This window comes from Taudactylus pleione, unplaced genomic scaffold, assembly GCF_031769625.1.
Source record: "Taudactylus pleione unplaced genomic scaffold, aTauple2 ptg000803l, whole genome shotgun sequence".
In the NCBI taxonomy this organism is placed as follows: Eukaryota; Metazoa; Chordata; class Amphibia; order Anura; family Myobatrachidae; genus Taudactylus; species Taudactylus pleione.
In genome coordinates this window covers 2,656,419-2,669,077 of record NW_028285205.1, presented here as the reverse complement: position 1 = coordinate 2,669,077, position 12,659 = coordinate 2,656,419, and the positions used below count along the sequence as shown (strand labels likewise).

At 40.0% G+C, this 12,659-nt stretch overlaps 1 protein-coding gene across 1 annotated transcript in view; it reads left to right on the top strand.

The window, feature by feature from the left end:
* The first annotated feature begins 1,202 nt into the window (after positions 1 to 1,202).
* Positions 1,203 to 12,659, top strand: part of TSHZ2 (teashirt zinc finger homeobox 2) — a 208,290-nt gene continuing 196,833 nt past the window's right edge. The window contains exon 1 of the mRNA XM_088458048.1: positions 1,203 to 1,654. Coding sequence (XP_088314174.1) covers positions 1,615 to 1,654 — 40 coding nt within the window. The 5' untranslated portion in view covers positions 1,203 to 1,614. The remainder of the gene's footprint in view (positions 1,655 to 12,659) is intronic.

Sequence of the window (12,659 nt, the reverse complement as noted above, 5' to 3'; positions counted from 1 at the left end):
CATTATACTACTCATACACAATGATGTGTCTCCAGAATGTCACAGTCCACGTGGAACTTGTAGAAAACAGTGCAAGATATAAAATTACCTGGAATTATTTACTGAACAAACCAGTATTTGCCAACTCCAGTCCTAGCAGTGCATGCTTTCCATATCTCTTGGCTGAAGCACAGGTGTATTAATCCCTGACTGGCACATTTAAAAGATCCACAGGTGGTTCTACTTACGTCATGTTTGATTCAGTGGGAGACATGGAAAACATGCACTGTTAGTGTGCTCCAAACACTGTATTTGGGAAACACAGGACTAAAATGTTCTCTATTAGTAGAGGGTGTCTGCTATACAGGGGACAGTAATATTAAGTTTTGTGACTATTGTTAAATGGACTGGTATTATTAACCAAATGTGATCAATAGTTATGGGAGCTACTCTTCAAAATGATTCGGTATGCTCAAGTTAGATGTACACCTTACAAGAACAGTCAATGGGAAGTGCATAGAAGGACAAACACCATGCATAGACATGGTTAGAGGCAACACAAATATTGGTGGAGAGCTGGTACCTATGCTCACAGGGGTCTGTGTCAATGTGCCCCCGCCCCTCAATGTGAATATTACTTACATCACACGTTAATCCAGAAGTCAACAATACAGGTAATGTAACAAGAGAACAGACATGATCTCACAGGTCATCACATCCACTCCTGACACCTGCCCTACCTGCAGTAACAAGGTGCCCCCTGTGCATGTGTCAGACATGTAACCCTTTCCGTGCCAGGGCACCCTTCCCCATCCATCACGCTACTGCCAGACGAGCAGCGGCTCCCATTGTGGTCAGCGCTGCTATACATTATGTGTAATGATGATCTCTGCAGCCATCAGCGCGGGGAAGACCTGACCTCTCCCTCACCCTCTGCCACCGAGTGCAGGCCGCTAAGGGTTAATGGCTCCGTTAACCCCTCAGGCCCCGGTGGCGGCGGGGAGAGCAGGTATCCCCTCGGTGCCCGTCACTTACTTGCACCGGGGAGCAGCAGCAGCAGAGCGCAGGCTCCCAGCACAGTGATCATCTGCTGCCCGGGGTCCTCCCGCTGTCACCAGGGCGCGGAGGAGGAGTTTCCTAATGTTCAGTTTGTTCAGTAGATCGATGTTCGCTGGCATCGCTTTCCCCGCCTGTGGCTGCTGCTGCTGCATGTGTGTGTGTGACCGAGGCGGCGGCTCCTCTCCCAGCTCTCACCAGTACCCGGCTGGCAGCGTCTGACAGCGGCAACACTGCACCCTTTCTGCCTGCCCCCCGGCACCGCACACAGGAGAGGGGGGTCTCCCTCCTCCTCCTCCTCTCTCCTGTGCCATCATCACCACCATCATCATCATCAGTATCTGTAGTACTAGTCACCGGCTCACCCCCTTCCCATCTCATTCACATGCTGGCTGCTTATCAGGACACTGAGGAGCTTCCACATCCATTCAAGAAAAGAGGAGAACACGCAGGAGGAGAACACACGGGGGAGAACACGCAGATTCTGTATTTTCTTCCTTGTTTTTTGTCATTTTTCAATTATTTATTTGCTGTGAGCTGGATTGAAGAAGAGAGATTGGAAGGAGAGAAAGACGAGAGATGCCCAGGAGGAAGCAGCAGGCACCAAAACGGGCAGCAGGTAATGGCACTGATTGGTATGAGACCCCCCCCCACACTTCCTATATAACACCCATCTGCCCAGACCCCCCAAGCTCTCCTGCCCCAGGTCTTCCCTTCCCGCTGGTGCATATCCCATAGAGCCCCACTGTGCCCAGCAGCTTCCCCCGTCCTGTAACTTTCTAACTTTCTCCTAAGACTTTGCAACTTTGTGGCCCATGTGTGTTTTTGGGTAAAAGGGGTGACAGGGAGGAGGGTGGTCTGTGCTGGGTGTGGGACTCTGACACGTTTGTTCTCACTGTCCTATAGGCATTTGTGTATCATTTTATTGTGATGTGTGCATATAGTTCCTATTGCTGCTTGATTAACACTAACTCATGAAACCAAGAAAAGCACATATGTTTTCTGAGACAGAGAAATCGTGTTTGCTCCTGATGAGTAGAAATCTAATAATAATAATATTTATTATTATTATTATATCATCAGTTCTGGGCACTTCCTGCTGCTTAGTGAGAGTCTCAGTCCTACTAGTTACATGAGGAGTTGGAGGTTGCCTTTTGCCCACATATAGGAACAGAGAGCAACAAATCCTTTACAGTTTCCTCTTAAGCCAGTTAATTGCTCTACTTCTAACACTCTGCTCTGGTTGTTGCTGGGAAGTCCTATGTGGGAGTTATTTATTTTTTTTAATTTTCTATTTTTTTTTATGTGTGTTGCCTGCCAGCCGCACCCACTGGAAAATCAGCTTTCCAGATGATTGCCATCTTTGATTTGACACATGATTGATCACCTGTCATGTGGCAGTGTTTGATCTCTTTATTCTTGATAGGTATCAATACATTATTTGCCATGGTAACTGGAGAGACATTGACGCAAGCTCTGCCCTCTAGATTCTCTCACCCAGACCCGTACAATTATTATGTTGTTTGTCTGTTTTATGTGGGTGTCATTTGGCTCTGTGTAGGTCTTTTCTGTAGTCTTTTTGCCCTCACTAAAATCGTGTAAATAAAGCTTTGCTTTAACAGTTTCCAAAACCAATTGGTTTATTTATTTATTGACACATTTTGGGGGTAGTTTTTCATTGAATATTTTTAGTGTCATGATCTGTTCGTTTCAGCCTCAGGCCTAAACTATTACTTAGAATTATTTATAAACTATACAGTACTTGAAACTTGATTTAAACACAGGTTTATATAGGATTGCAGCAGACACAGATCTATTAACTAATAAAATTCCACAGTGGTTCAATGATCCAAATCTTATTGTCAAAAAGAACTCTAGTGTTCAAGCCTGCAGGAGTGAGAGGTTACATTTCAGTGACTGCCCAAATCCTATAGGAAGATTTCAGTTATACAGAATCAGTAAAATCTGTTTGTTTGTTTTTTCTGAATAAAGAAAACTGTAATGTCCTATATTTTGGCACTACACAAATTTTGTAACCTTTCAAAAAGTTTTGGTCGCAAACTGTCTACACTGATAAAGTTATTTCAATGGGTGAATTGTAAAGTGGATACATCCTGGCATGTATTTTTGATTTTTCTTTCTGTTGTGGTTTAAAAGCTCTTTGCAACTTGGTTTTAATTAGCAGGCTGGAGGAAACATGGCTGAGTCGTTAATTGCACAACAAAAGATGAGTTTTACGGTTTGATGCGTTATTTTCTCAGTATAAAGAAACCCTGTGTCAGGTATGCAGCGGGCAGTCGGGGTGAATTGCAGAACCAGCACTTGGTCATCACCAGGCACTTGTAAAGTAACTTGAGCTGTTTTTTTATGTTCATTTTGTTATTTATTGATGGACTGCAAAAATCTTTGCTTCCGACTGGCCCTTTGTGTTCTCATTCTATTTTGTGATCATGCTATTTAGATTACACATGTTTTACAATAACTGAGCTGAGAGCAGAAAATGGGCTGTTTACAGACACACAGCAAAGATTTATTTCACTGAGTGCACAATGTTTAATAAGAAACAGAATAGGTGATGTTTTATTTTTGCAAAACCGGTTTAAATATTTTGCTTATTATCTTTTGGGAGCATATGATTATTTGCGTTATTAAACAGATGTATTTGTTTTGTGTGAAAAAGTTTGAATTAAATATACAGATTATAAATTACAGACACACAAGAAGGTTGAACGGACATTACTGTCGTTAACTTGGTTACAAATTAAATTGAGTGCCTAGCTGCCTATAGTTACAGGATTTGAAGAGGTGAGTTTGTCATTTGATTAATGAGTAATCTAAAGGTTTGAGCAAATGAAGTAAGAAGCGAGAAATTTACGTTGATGGTTTGTGAGGGTCTACGGTAGAATGGTGTAAATGAGACCTTTTAATATTGTCCTTTAATTGATGTTGTGAGAAATGTAGAGAGTGCCCTATAATTAGATCTTGTGGTTTTAATTGCAATGGCGGCGGATTTCGTGCAGGGAAAAAATACGACATCTTAACGCGTTGAGCGTGTTGTGATCATTTGGATCTTTTTGGACATTTTAGTTTCCTTTCTTTTTTTCTTTTTTTTTTTTTTTATAAAGCTTCACCAATTGAATATTTACAATCTAATATGTTAATATCAAGTGTTCCAATATTTTTCCTCCCATAAGAATGTTACAGCTGCTATCATTCAAAGCCCAAATGATCCTTGTTTGCAGTGACGTAAGGACAACCTAAAGCCTGTAATTTCAGGATTACACAAACGCATGCAAATATATTCACGCAGTGGGCTAGTTTTATTCCACTGAAGTAAATTGATGCAAACACCACACCGCTAAAATCACAGTGTTCATGCTGTGAATATTTTATGAGGTACTTTCAAGGAAGGGAAAAAAAGGGGACAACTTCATGTCTGGGGGGTAAGAGTTATGTATTAACCCCTTAACCGCCAGGGGGTCTCATTCTTAGACATTGCGACTTTCTGTGGCACTCCAGTGGGAATAATGATTATTGTCATACATTGGCAGAGTTGGTGGGTGCAGGGGAAGATAATGTACCTGCAATATGTCTTGTGATGGGAAATATACGCTATATATAACCAGACACATCATAATTAAGATGCTTTCATTAATACACAGAATACTGCTCTGTGCCATTACAAGCTAAATGCATTTCTCTCTGCAGAGAAAGACGGGGCCCGACGGTTTTATAAAGTGCGTATACATGAGCGGCAGGGTATTAATTATAGACTATAGTACATTAATTCACAATATTATTACAGAAAATGCTATACCATAACACATTGATTACATATGTATTTTTTAAATTGTTTGCTGAAAATTAGGTTACTGAGCCAATCTACACCTCCCCCCTGATTTGGAACCAGAATTTTTTTCTTTCTTTCTGAGAATGTAAAAATATTAACAGAAAAAAAAATCCTTCAGAGACGGACACTTATATCAAGTAAAGAACTAATTGTCAGCTATTAAAAAATGGCAAATGAGATTTGTAACAGTGATTTAAAGATTACTTGGTCTGTCTATCTAAATGAGGTTCTCATGATACACAATTGATCTACAAAACCAGTCGTTGCACACATATATTGCATTAAAATATTTATATTTTTGGTGAAACTTGGGTATATATCGATTTGCGTGCTATACAGTGGATTTGTCCTATACATAGTGTATGATCATGGTGTAATTTTGGACCTTCTTTTATTAGCATGTATGCAGATGAATCCCACTTGAAACCTGTTTACAATGTTTTTATTGTATCTTGTGTTCTAGATGCATGCCAGCCTCCCCACTCCCACCTGAACTCAGATGTGCTGCCTTAAGCTAATGCCAATTTCTATCGTGGCTGTGCTTGATTGGTGTGAAGTGTTTTTCATACAGGATGCTTAGTGCTGAGCTTGTTGCCGAGCTTTGCAGGAAGTGCATCGCTTCATTATCCAACTGACTAATTTCAACTCCTACAAGTCCATCTTGTTTTATGTGTACGCACCACATGTATGATTTGTTTATCATTGAAAAGTGCTTCAGAAAAATGCTTATTTTCAAACAATGGATTATTGATTGACCTGTTGAATGAGTACTATGATAGTGGTGTGCTAGGAAAAGGCCTAGCTGGCAGATTTTATTCTAGGAATAAATCATCAATTTGAATTGTGCACAGAACTGTCGTTATTTTGCTAAATCTGCAATGGGTTAATTCCTTATTTATTTATTTATTTTTTCGCTAGATCAACAGACGTTTTACCTGGGAAAGATTAGGCTCAATATATGTATTTGTCTTGGCTGCGTACTGTAGGCCCAAATGACCTCTGTCTGCCGTTTGCAAAGCTTCTATCAACTGGTTTAGACTGTTGACATTATGTTTTGCCCCAGATAGAGTTTTGTTTTTTTCTTGCTCGATGTTCCTAAATAAAGTCAGAGAGCAACCGATAAACTAGCGCCTGAATGGAGAGGCCTTGCTTCATGCGATCACTTCATCCACAGGATTGTGTTCTCTCTTCCACTATTCTGTGGTAGCACTATGGTGCATTTCCAAGCAAATGCTTCCTTCTAGATTGTAATCCTGGTCATATGGCCAAATCATTTCAATATGACCAGTGATTGAATGAGACCGCTCTATAGCGAATATGTTTTAAGTCAACTATTGATTTTTATTTATTTTTCTTCTTTAAATCTTCGGCATCAAGAGCGGAGTATTAACCCTCTTAGTCAGATTATGAATTGTAAGGCTAAACACTATAGCGAAAAGAGATAGGCCACTTACAGTGGATTAGTAAATGATAGATGTGTAACTTACTTCCCTAGATGCAGCTATATTGCAGCCATCTTGATACAAATGTATGGGAGTGTTTACTGGGTCAAAGATGGGAATTAACAAATGCCCTTTCAGTTTTGTGAGACAGGTTCCATTACACTGACAGATAAAGGGTTACTGTAGATATCTGAAAGTAACAGGAGTTAAACCTCTTTAAGTAACTTTTAATGCTGTCATTTTACATACAGTGTCCTTTAATTCAGTATTCCAAACTGTGTTTTGTAAATGATGAAACATAAGAAAATATGTGATTTTCAAAATAATGAAGAAAAATTAGCTATGGCGTCAGAGTACATGTGGTACAGAAAACCCCCCTCAGAAGAAATAAACTCATAATGTAGTATACGTGTGTGACAGTCCGTAGTGTGTGCAATATATAGGTATTGCTGCATATATAATCTATACACACTGTAGCTGACTAGTGATTTTTGGCCGGATGTAAAACTGTAATTACAATGAATTTTTACTCCTCTCTCTCCAAAACCACATAAACGTCTCACTTCTGTGATCGTGGCTGTAATCTCATTTTTATTTATAGAAGACATTTCAGTTAATCAATAAGCTTTTCTACATATCTCCTACAGGAGAGATCTGTTTATTATTAATTATAGGAATGCTTAGCTATAAATCCATGTGGAGTATTGTTATTAAAGATACAATATATAGTGTATACTATTTTGACACCTGTAGCTTTATTTAACCATTTTCAGACTACACAAGCTGACTCCTTGCTGCAGTTATTTGCTATAAGATTCAGTGTAACGTTTCAAAATCCATCTAAGAACCTTTATTTTTGAAAGTATATTGTGAAGGATTGTTTCCTGGCCTGGAAAGGAGCCCAGCTTTACACTGGCATCACAGAGGAACAGAATGAGGAAAAAAACCTTAAATAAAGGATGTGAAAAAGATATATTTCTGAGTTCAAAAATAACTTCAGCTGTCGCTGCTAATAGCTTTTCCTCAGCGAGTTTCACGACTTACTATTAATTTATGCTGAGTTTGTTTGCTGGGTAACCTTGGTGTTTAGAATCAGTTTTAAATTTTCCACATGAAAGAATTGACGGGCGCAGAAATTCTCTGTTTAGATGATAGCAGATTTATGACAGAAATAGTGTATCAGAAAGTAACAATTTAGAGCAATAGTGGAGGGGGTTACGTGCCTATAATCGGGAGAGGAAATCACACGGCCGCATGTAGGCATAATAGGTATTACAGTGTGCAATGCCGAGTGGCTGAGCTTATATGTGGATTTACACATAAACATTATTTTTATATATATGTGTGTGTATATAAATGTGTGTATGTGTGTGTGTGTGTATATATGTGTATATATATATATATATATATATTTTACACTTTAACACATCTATGTCTTTTTTTCATTTACTTTTGACATCCCTGAATTTAATCATATGTAATATAGAAATTCTGAAAGGTTTGCCACCTTTGGCCTGTTTTTTATGTTTCTTCTTCTTCTTCTTCTTCTTTGGGCGATTACATAAGTTTATAACAATGATCACAATCAACCTTTTGTTTGAAAAGAATGGTAAACTGTAACATAATAAAATAGTCCCTGTAATAGGCCACAAATCTGAGTCCAAAGGTGGACTTAACCATTTTGAAGTGACCTACTGTGTGCATTATGGGAATTTTTCTTTAACACTCCTGCTCAATGTGGAAATGATGCATGCAATGTTTCCATACTCCTAGACACTGACAAGGAACTAGAGTCCCAGGATATGGGTTAAAAATAAATATATGTAAATGTATATGTGTAAGTATAGAGATTTGTATGTGGCATTGTATGTGATGTGTGAAAACATCTTGGCCCTCGCTGACCACTTCAGATATATCTCCTCTCACTGTTTGTAAAGTGCTGTATAATCTCAAGAGTAGAAAAAAAAACCTGTAATATATTGTTAGAGAAATATGGCAGAAAACAGGGAGCAACAGTGGTAATCTCAGCCCTGTTTAATAACCAGGGCAACTGACTGTTGAGACTCATTACTGCCCCTCCCTGATGAACATTCTGCCCTGTGTGTCCTTTAGGAAGCCTGTGGCAAAGTTATATAAACTATGGCTTTAAGTAAGACATGAATGGAGAGTGTTGAGTTGACATTTATGTCTCCATGTAGCAGGTTGTTCTCATCAGGCTGCTTTTTATTTTCCATTCAGCCCAGATAACCCAAGAGTAGCTGTAATCCAACAGCTGTACCAGTATCTAACACAAGCAGTGATTGGACATACTCGGTGTTAAAATCTGATGCAGCATTGTTTTCATCATCCCCTAATAGTTTCAAAGCTACTGCAAGCATGTAAGTGTGTATGTGGATAGAACCTATTGGTACCAATAACCCCATACCTACATCCATCGGCGGTTGGAGCCTCGGCGACACTGCATAATCTTTTAAGTGCCATCTGGCCTATTCACTTGCATGGGTAACCACCCAATTGTTGTCAGAGGACAAGAATCTATTATACTGTGCTGGGGGGTGAATTTCTTGGCGTTGGACCTAATGGTTCTACTAGTTAGGAGAGGGGAAGGTGATGAGTATAAATGAGTGTGGGTGGATATATGATTTAATAACAATGAGTTGAGAGGACACAATAGGCAGCTGTTGTGCACCGGTATATTAATAATTGTGTTGCAACTTTATCGCTTCAGTTTCCCTGTCAACGTAATGTAACCGTATCTGCTACAGTTAAAAGAACCCTATTTATTGTGATAAAAATTTGTTAAACAACTATTTTAGTTTGTTCGCCTTTATCAGTTTCTTTTGTCTATACAGAAAGGAGGAAGAAGAACCATTCAGAATGCTTTTTAATGGTTTATAGGTAAAGTTGATCCCTGGCGGTAGTTTTTGGAAACTAAATTTGTTATTACATTTATTATTATAATTTATAAAACGTACTATTTGGTGTTTTAAGAACACCAGTGTAAAGTAGGTGATGCCCCATTGTAAGCCATTCTTGTCTGCCTATTCTTTCTACCAGGGTACGTTCAACATACCGGTGTAGGGGGGGCAGAATGCCGGCGCCGGTATCCCGAAGGTAAGTAGCAGGGTTTGGGGAGAGTTAGGGTTAGGCACTATGGTGGGGTGGGGGTTAGGTTTAGGGTGCAGGGAGGGGGAGTTTAGGTTTAGGTACTAGGGGGGGATGTTGGGGTCAGGCACCGGGGAGGGTTAGAGTTAGGGTAGGGAGAGGGGGAGGATTAGGATGCCAACCGACAGGTGTCGGTATCCTAACCATGTTGGGATGCCCATGACGGGATTTTGAGATCCAGCGGTACAGAATGCCGCCGAGATCCCGAGCGCCGGCATTCTGTACCCATCACCTTCAATCGGCATAACCATGTAGTGACCCTGTTTATAAAAGAAAACTGTTAGATCTTACTTCTGTGGTTTTTACTTTATTTTTTTCGTTATGTCATATACAGTCAAATACTCTTTTCTGATATTTGCTTGGTTAACTATTAAATTGATAACCGAATTGAATAGTTTCTTTTGAGAATTGTATCCAATATTTTAGTTATCAGGAGACAAGTTGAAACCTGTTGGTTGAACATCAGCTGTTGGGGCTCACTTCCTTTACCTTGTCCCAGCCAGCCATGGGCTGGTGTTCCTGGGAACAAGATGGTTATTGAAAATGTAAACAGTGCTGAAACTTGTGGAGATCAAGCCGATATTATGTAGATCCTAGAGCTTATGATGAAATTAGTTCAATATACATAGGATAAATAATTTGTGAACTACACATCCCTTTTATCAAACACTTTTGCTCAGTTCTAAAATATGTCTGTAAATACTAAATAGTGCTAGTATTCTGAGTTTATTCTATTGTACACGTAACACATTATATTGCGGCTTAAACCCTCATTGGAGACTAGCAGGTTTGCCTTCCTGTACGGCTCTATTATGCCATGGAGGAGGGCTACCTCTTACCTGTCAGTAGAGAAGGTACTTCCATATGGTTTCTTTTTTTAGTGCGTGCCAGCTGACCCGGAGTATAAGACATGAAGGCTCTTAGAATTTAATAATCTTTGTGCTTTTAATCTCTTTTCATCCCAAAGATGGTGATGAGCTTTTACTCATTAATGTAAGAATTATTTGGGTTTTGTTCAGGGTCAGATTAACAGTGTGAAGCATGGGACTACAGCTCCAGGCCTCCATACAAAAATAGTCCCATCATCATGACAGCAGCAGCCCATCTGGCCACACTGTTGGCCTTAAATCTTTCTACCTCCTTAGGGAAACATTGGGGCTGATAGTGTAGCACATAACTCACCAGTAAAAATGGAGTTTGGTTATTTGACATTTTCACTCTTATCTTTTGTGAATATGCTCTGGGCATGCTCGGAAAAGCACGCGCAAGTAAGAGAATGCAGAGTTAGACGCATACGGATCGCATTTACACTGATGACTGGAGAGGTGGAACGGGGTATGAATGGCTGTTTTCCCATAGACGAAGTCCTGTAAAAGCGTATTCACGCAAATGTGCCCCAAGCAGACCAGCACACAAGCGTATAGTGCAAGTAAACAGTGATCATGGCTGCTTTTAGTAGACCAGGCTCATACGTATATTGTGATACATATACAGCTCATCCATATGTGAGGAAATACTGAATAATGTAATTACTACTCTGCATCTGCCTCATTATAATATCTATTTATTATGGCAGGAAGGAAGAACTACCAATGTAAAGAATGTGACATAATGCATTCTCCTATTTCTGGCCTTGTGTAAAATAGTCCCGTTCTAAAGGGAGAATTCAATTGTATTGGTGCCCAACGGAGCAATTAAATTATTCCAGGTGCCCATTAACTATCACGCTTAAAGTGACTAATCCCGTCTACAGTCCTGTCCGCAATGCAAAAAGTGCCTTTTGGGCGACCACTTCGTAAGGCTGTAAACAGGAATGTTGGCGCCGGCAGTACTCACGTCCGAACTGAACAAGTGAATTGCTGCCGGGGGACACCCAAAAAATCAATTAAATCACCTTCTATGTAGTAAAGACAGATTACATTTCTGTTCTGGAGTTACACACATTGTTTGAACGTAATTGTAAAATGCATCTGTTCCAATATTCTACCCTCAGAAAGCTCTATATTTCCTGATGGAAAAATCTGCATATACCTAGAACATTGACTGGTCATTAATGTGGAACACACCCTCTGCCACTAAGGAATCAGATAGGCGTATGGTAAACTGCCCTTATATCTACAAGCATGTTACAGTTACTGGGTTCAATCCAATTATCAGTGAGTTTGCTAAGGCAATTTTCCTTCTTGAAACACGCATACATCGCTTGAATGTGCGCACCCGAGAAATGTGAGATCCTATTAGAAATGCCAATTTGTGGTAGTCGCGGCAAGGCTGCTTGACATTTCTACAAAATGCGATTTGGGAGAAGTGCATGAAAAAGTGGAAACCACACTGTACCCCAAAGAAGGGACTGAGATAACAAAACCATATAGAAGGCTCTTAGTGGCCACAAGGAAAGTACTGGAGGTTTTTAAATGTCTGACTTTTGCACTTTTTATTAAATGTGGAAAAATTATAGCAACCAAGTGTTTTTCAGCAAATTAAAGTATTTACAGCATTTTGGGGTACAGAAAAATGTCTGTATACTAGTTTTTAGTATTTTTATACCAGTTTGTAAAAACTTTAAGTAAACATTTTTACACCTCATCTGCAAGTTCTAAAACTCCTCTCTCATCATTACAACACTTCCACATATACCTGTTCATTTACACCTCCACATACTGTACCTGCCCCACATCATTGACACCTCCACATACCTGCCCCACATCATTGACACCTCCACATACCTGCCCCACATCATTGACACCTCCACATACCTGCCCCACATCATTGACACCTCCACATACCTGCCCCACATCATTGACACCTCCACATACCTGCCCCACATCATTGACACCTCCACATACCTGCCCCACATCATTGACACCTCCACATACCTGCCCCACATCATTGATACATCCACATACCTGCCCCACATAATTTACACCTCCACATACCTGCCCCACATAATTTACACCTCCACATACCTGCCCCACATCATTTACACCTTCACATACCTGCCCCACATCATTTACACCTTCACATACCTGCCCCACATCATTGACACCTTCACATACCTGCCCCACATCATTGACACCTCCACATACCTGTACCACATCATTCACACCTCCACATACCTGTACCACATCATTCACACCTCCACATACCTGTACCACATAATTCACTCC